The sequence below is a fragment of the Trachypithecus francoisi genome, unplaced genomic scaffold, assembly GCF_009764315.1.
Source record: "Trachypithecus francoisi isolate TF-2019V2 unplaced genomic scaffold, Tfra_2.0 Lachesis_group18, whole genome shotgun sequence".
Classification (NCBI taxonomy): domain Eukaryota; kingdom Metazoa; phylum Chordata; class Mammalia; order Primates; family Cercopithecidae; genus Trachypithecus; species Trachypithecus francoisi.
The window spans coordinates 4,597,766-4,611,353 of NW_022681463.1; the positions used below are offsets into that span (position 1 = coordinate 4,597,766).

At 49.2% G+C, this 13,588-nt stretch overlaps 4 protein-coding genes across 8 annotated transcripts in view; 3 read left to right on the plus strand and 1 right to left on the minus strand.

Moving 5' to 3' along the window:
• Positions 1–2,245: 2,245 nt before the first annotated feature.
• On the minus strand, positions 2,246–10,981 carry ING1 (inhibitor of growth family member 1). 5 transcript variants are annotated; one of them, XM_033177277.1, is made up of 2 exons: positions 10,617–10,981; positions 2,246–4,088 (listed from the first exon to the last, which is right to left on the minus strand). In XM_033177277.1, exon 2 carries the CDS (start codon positions 4,015–4,017, stop codon positions 3,385–3,387), a length of 633 nt encoding a protein of 210 aa, XP_033033168.1. In that variant the 5' UTR covers positions 4,018–4,088; positions 10,617–10,981; the 3' UTR covers positions 2,246–3,384. The 5 variants fall into 5 exon arrangements, with proteins under 5 accessions (XP_033033168.1, XP_033033164.1, XP_033033169.1 ...); XM_033177273.1 differs by lacking the exon at positions 10,617–10,981 and adding an exon at positions 9,308–10,313; XM_033177278.1 differs by lacking the exon at positions 10,617–10,981 and adding an exon at positions 8,405–8,543.
• LOC117063649 (translation initiation factor IF-2-like) lies at positions 9,528–12,379 on the plus strand. Its single transcript, XM_033177447.1, has 2 exons — positions 9,528–9,623; positions 9,664–12,379. Exons 1-2 carry the CDS (start codon positions 9,528–9,530, stop codon positions 10,393–10,395), a joined length of 828 nt encoding a protein of 275 aa, XP_033033338.1. The 3' UTR covers positions 10,396–12,379.
• On the plus strand, positions 10,069–12,977 carry LOC117063508. Its single transcript, XM_033177279.1, has one exon. It carries the CDS (start codon positions 10,554–10,556, stop codon positions 11,148–11,150), a length of 597 nt encoding a protein of 198 aa, XP_033033170.1. The 5' UTR covers positions 10,069–10,553; the 3' UTR covers positions 11,151–12,977.
• Positions 11,406–13,588, plus strand: part of CARS2 (cysteinyl-tRNA synthetase 2, mitochondrial) — a 66,517-nt gene continuing 64,334 nt past the window's right edge. Inside the window, exon 1 of the mRNA XM_033177253.1 lies at positions 11,406–11,605. The gene's annotated coding sequence lies outside the window, so the exon portion shown is untranslated. The remainder of the gene's footprint in view (positions 11,606–13,588) is intronic.

Below are 13,588 nucleotides of genomic sequence, written 5' to 3' on the forward strand. Positions count from 1 at the left end.
GGCTTTTACTTTGATAAATGCTTTATTCAGCATTGGCAACCACCAATAGTCTCAAATATTGAGACAACTCGTATAGCTCTAACCACACCAAAAGAAAACTACCAGCCAACATCCCAGTCACCAGCAAGTAAGTGCCTGTAGGTCTGTGACTCCTGAAGCATCTCTCTCAGCACGTGGGGAGCCTGTCCCAGGAACAGTACGGCTGCTCAACACTTCCTTGAACATACAACGTTTCCTTAGTCCAGTTTACAATACTAAGTATTATATCATAATGAAAACACTTTTTGGACCCTTTATCCGAACTGTAAATAACCTGGTTATTATACGACAAATATGCATTGAACGTCTAAGTAAAAGCAACTGTTCTACATTAGATTGCTTTTCACTAATCTGTTTTTCAAAAAGAATTCAGTACCATTTTTGGTCCTCATGTCGGAATTCCAGGATCTTTCTACTGTATCTAATCATGATCTAAATCCCAAATCTTGAGTGTTTTAAGTACTTATCTGTGATTTTTTTTATGTCCACTGGAAATAACAAGAGTGATTTAAGACTGCCAATCCAACAAAACATGACTCTGTATTGTATCGGATTTTTAAAAAGAGTAAGTGGCTACCACCTATCCTTATGAGAAACTTGAAGAAAGCTACAGAAAAAATATCCAACATTTGAATATGCCAGTGCCTTACTCACTTAACCTCATGTATTTCTCAGAACCACCCTCTGTGAAACATAGTTTAAAAGTGTAGAACTATAGACCAACTGTTAAGCAATTTATTTAAGATCAAGCCCTTAAGGACAGGGCTGGGTTCCTAGATTGCAAGGCTTGGCCTCTGAGCCGTCTCTGTTCACCAGTTGCCCACACCAAAACTGAATATGAAGAAATCCAGTATTAGCAACTGCATTTCATTGAATCTCCATTTCTATAATTTAATTTCCATTATTACCTCCAATTAATATAGAAGTGAAAAATTAGCATAAAATTTTATATAAGCAAAGACTCCAGCTATTTTTATTGTCATTGGATTTTTATTATTTTAATTCTATAACTTATTTTCATAAACTCTTTTTGTTCACTATTTGGGTAAATCTCATCAAATTTAAACACCCAAGACTCTTAAATGTTCTGGAGTTTTGCAGGAAAGTAAACACCTATTTGTAGGTATTGATGTGTAAAAAGTTCAAATTTCAGTGTATGACCAACTACAGTTTGCATTTCTCCACCGAGTACCCCTCTGTGATGGAATTTCACTGGAAAACAGTCAGCCACTTATGTCCAGCACAAATAAAGTTCACAATAATTGTTTATCCCAAGTAAACAATCAGCAAACTTAATGTTTTACTTACAATAAATATATGCCATATACTTGGCTTCTATAATGTCATACTCACTGCTTCTTCATGGCAGCTTCACAGAGACTGTGAAACAGATCATGGAAAGAAACTGATTTTACCACGTACGAAGTTAAAGTGAACCATGTATCACTTAGGGCGTGGTGGCTCATGCCTGTCATCCCAGCACTTTGGGAGGCCGAGGCGTGTGGATCACGGTCAAGAGATCGAGACCATACTCGCCAACATGGTGAAACCCCATCTCTACTAAAAATACAAAAACTAGCTGGGCATGGTGGCACGCACCTGTAGTCCCAGCTACTCAGGAGACTGGGGCAGGAGAATCGCTTGAGCCCGAGAGGCGGAGGTTGCAGAGAGCCAAGATGGCGCCACTGCACTCCAGGCTGGAGATGGGGTGAGACTCCATCTCAAAAAAAAAAAAGAAAGAAATTAAAACTCTGGCCAGGCGTGGTGGCTCACCTGAGGTCGGGAGTTCAAGACCAGCCATGACCACCATGGAGAACCCCTGTCTCTACTAAAAATACAAAATTAGCCAGGCGTGGTGGCAGGTGCCTGTAGTCCCAGCTACTCAGGAGGCTGAGGCAGGAGAATCGCTTGAACCTGGGAGGCGGAGGTTGCGGTGAGCCAAGATCATGCTATTGCACTCCAGCCTGGAACAAGAGCGAAACTCCGTCTCAAAAAAATAAAAAATAAATGAAAACTCCACTGACCCTTTCCATATGTGGGCAGATCAATGTTAGATGCCAGTTTAAATCAGAGGTCAGCAAACTCTTTCTGCAGAGGGCCACAAAATAGTTTTGGCTTGTCAACTCAAAAGGTCTCAGTTGCAACTAATGAACTCTGCCATTTTGCAAAAGTATCCACAGACAATACATAGGCACGTAAGCACGGCTCTGCTCCACTGAAACTTTATTTATGGACACTAGAATTTAAACTCCACATAGTGTTCAAACAGGCGGTGGACTGGACTTGACAAGTGGGCAGTAATTTCCTGACCAGGGTCTGAATACAGATTCTGTTTTGACACGTATTCATTTGCTGGCAATTAGGCAACTTCATTATTATTAATAAGTGAGAACAATAATACAAAATTTGCTTAAGGCTTCGTCTAAACTGCTGGTGTATAAATTTTTAAGACAAATTTTAAAAGTTACTTATGTCAAAATTAAATATACTACTAGAGGAACAAACTGGCCAGGTTTCATTTATTTCTTCACGTAACATTTTTACAGCTCACATACAGCAGGAAGCACACCTTTGCACATAATTGTGACATTAGCTTCACAACAGCATCTGCTGACTGCACTTCCAATCATAATATAGCAAGTGCAAGTTCACTTGGAAATGTACATTTATACACCTGATATAAATTAAAAATGGCTACACTATGATTCGTGATAGCAAAAGCATGACTTGAGGTTCCTTGACTAGACCGCTTGTTTAAGAGAAGTGTACCCAAGCATTTTAAAATGGCCATTTGGGGAACAGGCCAAAATATAAAATATCTATCATGTAAAATTTAACCATTTGCCTTTTTAAAAAATAATCTTCAAACTTTAAACCTTTGTTACTGAATTGTTATATGGATATACATCATGGTGCAAGAAACACATTTACTATAGGCTGTATTTTTGGCGACCGGCCAATTAAAAAAATTTGTTCATAAAGTAATATTACTTTTATTAAAATAAAAAAGCTAAATGAAGTATTTTCCTTCCACATTTAATGTGTTAGGTTGAGTTTAGTCCCCCTCCTCCCACAAGAAATCAGTCTGAGACTTAAGTGTTTAATCAAACCTGTATTTGTATACAGTTTCTAAAATGCTGATCCACAGACCACTTTCTTGCTACACGTGTACCAATGAAAACAAAAGGCAAACAGAATCACTGCCATCCCTATGAAAGGAACGGTTCCTTTTCTAACATTCTTTAAAAATATACATTTTACACTCCCTGCACCTCAACAAAGGCGGCAATGTAATAAATACACGGTTTATTTTGTCCTCCTCACTACCAGGCGCCTGTCCACAAACTACCTGTTGTAAGCCCTCTCTTTTTTGGATTTCTCCAGGGCTTTGTCCATGGTCTTCTCGTTCTCCCCCCGGCACTTGGGACAGTACCACTTGCCCTTGGGTTTATGATTGAGCCCCACGCACGAGAAGTGGAACCACTCGATGGGACACTCGTCGTTGTCACAGCCGATCATCTCCCCGTAGGAGACCTGGTTGCACAGACAGTACGTGGGTTCGTTGGGGTCGATGGGGAGGTCGGCAGGGGACGCCTCCCGCTCCGCCTTGGCCTTGGAGCGCTTCTTCTTCTTGGAGGTCTTGGCCTTCTTCTCCTTGGGTGTGCCCGAGGCGCCGTCCTCGTGGTCGTGGTTGCTGGACGCATTCTCCCGGTTCTCGTTGTTGCGCTGCCGCCGCGAGCGCTTACTGTTGGGCTTTTCAGCCTGCGCTGCCCCCTCGCCTTTGGGCCTGTCCGCACCAGCCTTGCCGCTGTTGCCCGCTGTGTCGCCCAGCTCCTGCTGCGCCTCGAACAGCTCCACGTGGCTGTCCACCTGCCGCGTGCGGTTCTCTACCAGCTCCACCATCTGGCTCACGATCTGGATCTTCTCATCGCCCAGCTCCTGGCTGCGGATCAGCGCGCGCTGCACACAGTGCAGCATCCGCCGCTTCTGCGCCCCGTCCGTCTCGCGGCTAAAGCGCTCGTAGCACTCGTCCAGCTCCTTCAAGATCTCTGGGGGCAAGAAGGACAGGCATCACTCGCGAGCAGGACACCGGGACAACCCACACGGCCCCGGACCCGGGTCTACGGAGAGGGCTGGGAGGGAGCCCAGGGGCCAGCGCATGGCTTGCCCAGCCCACCAGCCACAGGCCCTCCAGGGCCTCTCTGTTCCTGGGCCCTGGAACTAAATGCAAATGCCAGAACAGCTCCCACAGGAAGAGGAGCCGCTCCAGCCATCCCAGAGAACCCCAGAACAGTTCCCACGCACGGGTGACAATGCCCGAAGCCATTAAGAGGAAACATTTAAATGAGGTGCAGTGCTCGGGACCCAACCTGTATTAATACTTTCTATTAATGATTATGTTCTATACTGCCATCATTTTTACACAAATGTTTCTATTTGAATACAATTATTAATATACATATAACATTATATATAAACATGGTATTTATTACATTATACACAATATACAAACGATAAAATATAAATTATTTGAATATTTCAAATAAAAAAGGTCTTTATTTTAACATACCAACATCTAGAATATCCTATTAAATTAGAGAATGTGTATAAATTTATATAATAGCTCTCTATGATTTAAAGAACCGGGTTAACAGCAAAGGTCCAGGCTACTTTGTGACCTTAGGTCCTCAGTTTCAGTTCTCACATTTATTCTAGCATGTTATTCTTCTGTATTAGTGAAAGCAAGAACAGTTCTGCCACAATAATCCAGAAAAACCTAGCTTTGCTTTATTATTATTATAACTGTTATTATTATTTTAGAGACAAGGTCTGTCTCTGTCGCCCAGGTTGGAGTGCAGTAGTGCAATCTCAGCTCACTGCAGCCTCGACCTCCCAGGCTCAAGTGACCCTCCCACCTCAGCCTCCTGAGTAGCTGGGACTACAGGAACACAACTGTGATGGGCCATTATTATTATTTTTTAACTTCAGTGAATGTACTAGCCTTGCTTTAAAACGAAGCTGGTAGATTTTACTTTTGCATCTACTGCTTAAACAAAAACATCTTCACATCTATTAAAGTCAATGGACTTTAAAATGCCATCAAAAAGAAAAGAAAACTTCTTCAGTATTTAAATATAAACCTTCTTGGGCATGTTAGAGGACAGTGCATATGATTTTAAAGTGTAATTAGGCAATTTCTCAAGAAACAGCTGTTAAAAAAATCTAGTTGAAATAAGGGAAGTAAACCGTCTTGCCAAAAGGCTACTCAAACACACAGAAATTCCAGAGTTCTTTTTCCTCAAACAATAACCATTAAATTAAACAGTACCAGATTATTCTCCTAAAACCTTTTTGCAGTCTCTTTAAACAAGGCAACAACTTTTTTGTTGAGACGCAGTTTTGCTCTTGTTCCCCAGGCTGGAGTGCAATGGCGTGATCTCGGCTCACTGCAGCCTTGGCCTCCCAGGTTCAAGCGATTCTCCTGCCTCAGCCTCCCGAGTAGCTGGGATTACAGGCATGCAACACCATGCCCAGCTAATTTTGTATTTTCAGTAGAGACAGGGTTTCTCCATGTTGGTCAGGCTGGTCTCCCAACTCTCGACCTCGTGATCTGCCCACCTCAGCCTCGGAAAGTGCTGGGATTACAGGAGTGAGCCACCGTGCCAGGCCAACACTACTACTTGTAAACTAGGAAGTGTATGGGGGGGGCTGGGAATGGGAGGGATTGTCTAAAATGTTACCCCCTCCCTTTCCAGATCTTATCTCCAAATAGTTATAAGATACATACCTAACACTAGAGTAAACATAAGAAGTTAGGCCAACGCTGAAGCTTCTCTAAATCGTATTATTTTCCAGAGTATATTCTCAAACCAGACAGCTCTGAAGACATTTCCTAGAGGAACAATGCAGGCTGCCTGCCACCAGGAGGAATGCCCTAGTCTCATATAGTCACTAATTATAAAAATAAATAGCTGTGTTCAACGTATCCCAGTAATACCAATTTATCCAACTTATTTATCATAGATGTTAAAATACGAATTCATACCATTTATCTTTATATGGATTTAGGGTTACAAAATGGTATCACTTCTTTTCATCAGTAATCAAAGTTCTAAAGACAATATTGGCCGGGCGCGGTGGCTCAAGCCTGTAATCCCAGCACTTTGGGAGGCCGAGACGGGCGGATCACGAGGTCAGGAGATCGAGACCATCCCGGCTAACACGGTGAAACCCCGTCTCTACTAAAAATACAAAAACTAGCCGGGCGAGGTGGCCGGCGCCTGTAGTCCCAGCTACTCGGGAGGCTGAGGCAGGAGAATGGCGTAAACCCGGGAGGCGGAGCTTGCAGTGAGCTGAGATCTGGCCACTGCACTCCAGTCCGGGCGACAGAGCGAGACTCTGCCTCAAAAAAAAAAAAAAAAAAAAAAAAAAAAAAAAAAAGACAATATTGTCATTTCATGGAAAAGAAAACTATCATATAAATTTAAAATTTAATAACATAGAGGTTATTTTACATCACAAGCAAGCTTCCATCCAGGTGAAACCTAATTTGTGGGGAAGAGAAACAGATATCCCATTGAAAAATTACCAAGAAGTATTTCTGTTACCTAATATTTCTTTGATACCCCAAACAAAGTATTTTATCAACAAAACCACTAAGTACAAATATTTATAGACAGGAACACCACCACTACGAAATAGGAAGCCATCCTTCCAGACACTCTGCTCCTTGAATGCCAGCAACTCAGCTTCAGACACATTGCTACCTTTCTTCCAAACATACTCCACACCAACATTACCATGGAAAGTAGCAACACATGGAATTTACAGATTAAATGAGATTGTAGCAACATTTAAATTGGTTTGTCCAATTATTTTAAATGTATTTTAATTTTACGTAAGGGTTGCACTGAAGTTCTTTATGAAGCGGACTTCCCAGGGGGTGGGTAGGTGTTTTTATAATAATGTTTGAAAAATAATTCAAGCAATCTCAAACACCATTTTAAATCGATAAACTAATTATAATCCATGTTTACGAATTAACATACAACCGATGCCTACTAAGCAAAAGACGTCTGACTTCCTGCAGAGTAGGTCTGTGAAAACAAGCTTTGTCTTTCAGAACTACGCGGCAGAGCTCGGCATTTACAGCGAAGTCCAAGGAGCTGTGACCCTCGCGACAGATTCTCGCGCTTCTCAGCGCTCCCAGTTGCACGGCTCCAGTACTCCCGCAGGCGCGGGACTGTGATCTTTCCTGAAGCCAAAAAGTTCATCATCCTAGGTGAACCTGAAGCGAGCAGCAAGCCAGGCTCTCCCCAGCAACGACAGGAGAACAAAGTGGCTCCGTGAACTTTGCTGTCTTGACAGCTGGGACCCTGCACCCCGCCCCGCGCTTTTTTCTATCGTCGAACGATCAGTGGTCTCAGACCCTGCCTCCCTTCCGTCCGGAGCCCCAGAGTCACTCCACGGAGCCTGCCCGTCCCGAGGACAGCACCTTCCAGGAAAGTTCCCGCGCCGAGGGTCCCGCTCGTGGACGCAGCCCCAGTCACTCACGTTTCCCGGGCCACGCGCGGCCCCTCCCTCTGGTCAGCAGAGATGCGGCCTGGGACTGTCTGCGAGCCGGTCTCGCGGGTCGCGGCCCGAACTGCAGCCCCGGCCCCGAGCCCCCAGCCCCAGGGTCCCCGCTACTGCCATAGCTCCGCGCCCAAAAGTGGCCGTGCTGAGTGGGGAGAGGAGCCGGGACGACACCAGCCGGCCCTCCAGCCAATGGGGAGGAAGCCAGCGGGCGACTCGCCGCGCCCCCCGAGAGCCGCCGCATATGGGAATCGCCGATTTGGAGGGCGGAGGCCAGGAGGAGAACCAACCACACCGCAAGGCGGAAAGAGCACAGCCCGCCCCAGCAGCGACAAGGACCAATCCGAGGCTGGAGGCCGAGCGACCCGAAGATGTTCAAATCAACCACCCTCCACCCCGCTCCTCCCCGAAAAAGAAAAAAGAAGACAGCGGAAACACAGACCCATGCCAGTTATTGCGCTACACCCGCCTTCATCCGCCTCAGCGACCAATCGTTCCGCAGGGGAATGATAAGGACATTCCACGAAGGACATCACAGCCAACCACTGGTAGGCTGAGGCGGGACGTTCCACAATATGCTCATTAGCATTCCTATAAAAGAAGCTGCGAAGCTACGTCTTGGATAGAGCGCGCAAGGGCGCCTTCCCGGTAGGGGAATCTGGTACTTTCGGGGATTTTTTTTTTTTTGCCCCCCGCCCCTTCCGTTTCCCTACTGCGTAGCCTTGTAAACATTAGTAAACTCCGAGTGGTGATCCACATTCAAAACAAAGCCCCCAAAGCCTTGACTGACCTCGCAGGAAACTTTCCCCAACAGCCAACAATTCCCGGCGGACACGAACTCGCCACCTCTCTCTGACACCCTGGGCGACCAGGTCTGCAGAGAACGACCCACAGGTCCTCTCATCTGCCACAATCCTCTCCAAGCCAGCGATCTGCCCGCGTCCCCCCCCCCCCCCCCCCCCGAGCGCAGCGCAGCGCAGATGGGCGCCTTCCCCGCCTCCGCTCCTCCCCTTCCCTTCCCCACGGCACACAAGAGAAAAACCCTCGTCCTCCGCAAACTACAACCGGCGGCGTCGACCCTCGCAGTCGGCCCCTACTCGGTGTCCAGTGCCAAGTGAGGGCCGGAGGGGACTGGGCGGGGGCGGCCGAGCTACCCCGAGCGGAGTACTACCCGGTACTTTATGTAACACCCGGATTGGGGACTGGGTGGGGGGCGGCGAAGGGCCGGGGGAGCGGCGTTGCTCCGGACCGAGGCACCGGGTCCGCAGGAACCCCGGCCCACAGCTGCCCTCCTCATGCAGCCACATCTCGGCGTCCTACAGCCCCAGGCGCCGGCACATCCCTCCATCTCGCGCCGTAATCTGCACCCCCTCCTAGAGGACGCGGCTTGAACCCGCCGCCCCCTCCCCCGCAGCACCCGCCTCATCACTTCACTACAAAGAGCGCTTTGGTCGCGCAGCCTTGCAGCGAGACCTCTCGCGCCTCCTTCCTCCTCCGTGTCCCGGGCTTTGCACACAAGGACCTTGGCGAATCAAAGGCGCTCCAGACCTTTTGTTCCTGCCCCTGCCGAGGGCCGCCGCTGCGGAGCCGGCCGCTTCCTCCGCTCCACGGCAGGACCGGGCCGGCTCCGCCGCGCGCCCGGACCCGCCGGGATGGAGGCGGCCGCCCCCGCCCATCCATCACCCGGCCGTACCTTGGTATTTCGCGTCGATCTCCCGCATCAGCGAAACATTTCTCTGCAAGTCGAAAGGCAGGGACTCGATGGAGTCCAGGTAGTCCTCCACATAGTTCACCAGGTGGAGCTGCTCCCCGTTGGCAGGACTCAACATGGTTCACCCCGGAGGTCCCCGGCGACTCGGCGCGGCTTTCCGCTTCCTCCACCCCCCGCCCCCCTGAAAAAATAGCACTGCAAAATGCAAAGCCCTCGCTCTCCCGGCGCCCCCCGCCGGCTCCTGCTTCGGACCGGCGGCTACATCTGCCGAGCCCGTCCGCCGCCTCCGGGTCCGCGGGTACCCCAGCGCCTGGGGGCGCGGGCCGCGGTGGCGGTAGCTCCCGGGCGCACGCCCCGGCCGGCGGCGCAGGCCCCCTCTCAGGCAGCGGGGCTGGCGCTGGGGGCCGCGCGTACGAGCGCGCACACACCGGCGGGAGAGGGCCCAGCGCCGCTGCCGCCGCCGCCCACCCGCCCACTGGGCTGGGGAGAAGAGAGGAGCGGAGCGGGTAGCGGGAAGGGGCGCGCTCCGCCGGCCGCCGAGCCGCACTTGTCCAACGTGGAAAACCCAAATACCAGTTTCAAACACTTGGGAAACATTCAGCCCCGCTGCGCAGCGCGCATGCGCCTCGGCCCCCTCCCCCGGCGACGGCCCCGCCCCCCGCCGCATTCACGCCCCTCACAGTCCCGGGCCCGGGGGCTGCGGGCCCGAGGCCGGCCCGCCCGGGGGCGTGGCCTTGCCTGTCACTTTTGCCAGGGGCGAGGGTCGCGGAAGGGACAGCGTCAGGGCTGCTGGGGCGGGGACAGCGGGCGAGGCGCAAACTTTACTAGGAGTTTTTGGCACTTGGAGGCAGAGCCCCTTGGGCGGCGCAGCACGCCCGCCGGGAAACGCAGGGGAGCGACCTGCTTCGCTGAAAACCCGACCAGGACCCAACGGGCCGCGGGACAGCAGCCTCCGAGACCATGGCACGCAACGACTACCAGAACCCGCTCCTCAGCCCCTGACTGTCTTCGTCCCCGCCCCCACAGCGCGGTATAAGTACGGCCCGAAACAAAACTGGCAACCACAGTAGCCAATCCACTTGCCAATCTCACTTTGACAGCCCAATCACGATGAAGAGGAGGCGGGGAGACCGTGAGTAATGCCCCCCGGACTCTTACTACTAGAAACCCAAGTCCTCCGGGAGGCAGAAGGAAGAGGAGGGCCGGGCACGGGCGGAAGTGGCGGCGCATGCGCACTGGCACGCTCTCGGTGTCCTCCGAGCTGAGGCCGCGGAGTGCGCGGGAGACCTACCAATTCCGCGGCGGGACCACCACTCCCAGCAGCCTAGGCGGCTCCCGCGCCTGCGCCATTCGTCACCGCCCTCCCTTTGTGTCGCCTCCCGGTACTCAGTTTGGAACGGCTTGGAGACAAAGGGGCACAAGAGGGAAGATGCTTCCTAGTGCCGGGCCCCATAAGAGGTGGATAGGCCCGAGGGGCGCCTTCCCTAGCCCTTATCTCTTCCTGCCCTGTGCCACGAACACCGCTCTCGGAGGCTGCTCCCCACATTTGGAAAGGCCGCCAACAGAATGCAGACATCCGGTCGGCCGGCGTCCTGAGGCCATTCGGCTCCCCAAGCGCCCTCCCCCGCACCCCGTCCCCATCGCCTCTCTGCCCTCCCGAAGCTCCCGGATTTTGGGCTTTCTGAGAAGCCCGGACGCCACGCGAGCCCGTTGCCTAGGCGACCGGCCCAGCGCGCCGCCTCGCCCCCTTCCGGCCAAAGGGCCGGCCCCTCCTGGGCGTGGCCTCGCGTCTTTGTGCACTGCCCGCCAGCGCTGCGGTTCTTAAGCTGCGTCGGCCTGGGCTTCGGCCTCCGGACGTTTGCGGTCGCCGCGGGTCCACTCCTGGGTGGACCCGAGAGCTGTGCTCGCCACGCTTGGCTGCCTGCTTTTCGCTAGTTTTCTTCCGCTTTGAACCCTGGTCTGTTTGCGTTGGGTTTTTTTCACCAAGTCGGAGAACGGTGCCTTGGCAGTTTTCACCTTTCTCACCGGACTTTCTCTTTTCCGGAGAGCCGGGTTGGTGGTGCTGCCTGTGTATTCCACGAACCTAAGTAAGCCCTTTCCCCAGCCCTTGCAGTGTTTGTGTCAACTCCACGCCAGCGCGCTTCTCCACTTTTTCTTAGCCTCTTAATTTGGACAGGGTCGGATTTCAGCTTTTATCCACGGGGTTTATCCTGTTGCAAAGCAGAGTGCACAGCTTTAGACACAAAATAACTGCAGTTGAAATGGATACACATTCTCGTGGTAAGATTTGGAAACGTGGTATTTGATGGAACCCTGTTGTGACATCTAAAACTATTTGCATTTTTTTTAAAAAAAAGTATTCTGTGTAATCCAGTAAAAATTTGGATTCGTCCAGTATTTATAGAGTAGATTATTAACTGCAGTGGTGCTCATTCCAGCGCCCTGCAGGGTATTTTGTGCTATGGATGTGAGTACGGCAAAGAGACTGAATTGAGCTGTTTTGTACTTGGAATCGGATTGTTCACGTTGGAACGTTGCTGCAGTGATAAATGGATGGATACTCTTTACACTGAAGTGGGTTTAATCTTCACTTTTAAGCCCCTTCATCTCACCTTACACATCAGGAGAGCTTTTGCTTTGATATTTGGGGAAATGGCTGTTATTTTACTTACAGATCACGCTATTCTAGTCTTGGCCAAGTTAAAAGCAAATGAGTACTTTCGTTTCTACAAGATTTATTGGCCACTACTTGTTCTGCACTAAAGGCTGTAACACTTGGCCGGACGCGGTGGCTCACGCCTGTAATCCTACCAGTTTGGGAGGCCGGGGTGCGGATTGCCTGAGCTCAGGAGTTCGGGACCAGCTTGGGCAACATGGTGAAACCCTGTCTCTACTAAAAATAGAAAAAAATTAGCAGGGCATGGTGGCGTGTGCCTGTAGTCCCAGCTATTCTGGAGGCTGAGACAGGACAATCACTTGAACCCAGGAGGTGGAGGTGGCAGTGAGCCGAGATTGCGCCACTGCACTTCAGCCTGAGCGACAGACCAAGATTCTATCTCCAGAAAAAAAGAAAAAAAAGACTATGACAAGATAACATTATGTGGAAACAAACATTATGTCGAATAGAGAGTATAGAGGGAGTACAAAGTTGAATAAGGAAAATTACGCCTTTCCCTCTAAAAGCATATAAGTAATTTAAAAGTACAATAGTAAGAAATAGACCGGTTCTTCTATTCCTAGCAATCATTGGCTCTAGAATGAATAGTGTTTATCTGAACTCAAGAATAAAGTTGGAAGTAATTTACCCCTTACAAAGATAAGATGGAGTTTAACCTAGGTTATCTTTAAAAAAAAAAAATCACAATACAGTACAATCTGAATAATGAATTTGTTCCTCTCTTGTTATGTATTCTCTTCACATACATATAAACCAAAAAGGCATCTTGTGCATTCAACAAGCAATATTGACAAGTGTCTACCATGTGCCAACTACTGGTCTGTGTGCTGGGGATACAGTAGTAAAAAGTTTTTTGGAGCTTTACATTCCATAAAACTTTTAGCCCACCCCTTGGGATAAAAAGTCAAAAAATATTTTATCTTCTTTGGAACAAACTTAGAAGACCAAGCAATAAAACATAATTGACTGTGATAACGAATTTTAAATGTCATTGAAGAAAGGTGCTTAATTTTGAAGATACGTTGTAGAATCTTGTCTGTTTCAGTTTTGTTTCCTGTGGAGTATTGCAAAAATGGATGCTAAAACTTTTCTGTAGAACAGAAATTTCAAATGGATTTAAAAAATAAACATTTAAAAATTAATTTTTTTTCTAAAATTATATTTCCAGACTAATTGAAAATGCTCAAACCTCTGAGAGTCAGATATAAGAGATGAACATACAATTCTTTTTCTTTTTTTGAGACGGAGTCTTGCTCTTGTCACCCAGGCTGGAGTGCAGTGGCGTGATCTTGGCTCACTGCAACTTCCGCCTCCCGGGTTCAAGCGATTCTCCTGCCTCAGCCTCCTGAGTAGCTGGGATTACAGGTGCCCGACACCATGCCCAGCTAATTTTTGTATTTTTAGTAGAGATGCAGTTTCGTCATGTTGGCCAGGCTGGTCTCGAACTCCTGACCTCAGGTGATCCACCCACCTTGGCCTCCCAAAGTGCTGGGATTAACAGGCGTGAGCCCCCATGCCTGGCCAAGCATAGAATTCTTTAAGTTTCAAAGTGCTTAAAAAATAAATGCAAACTCATTCATCTTAAA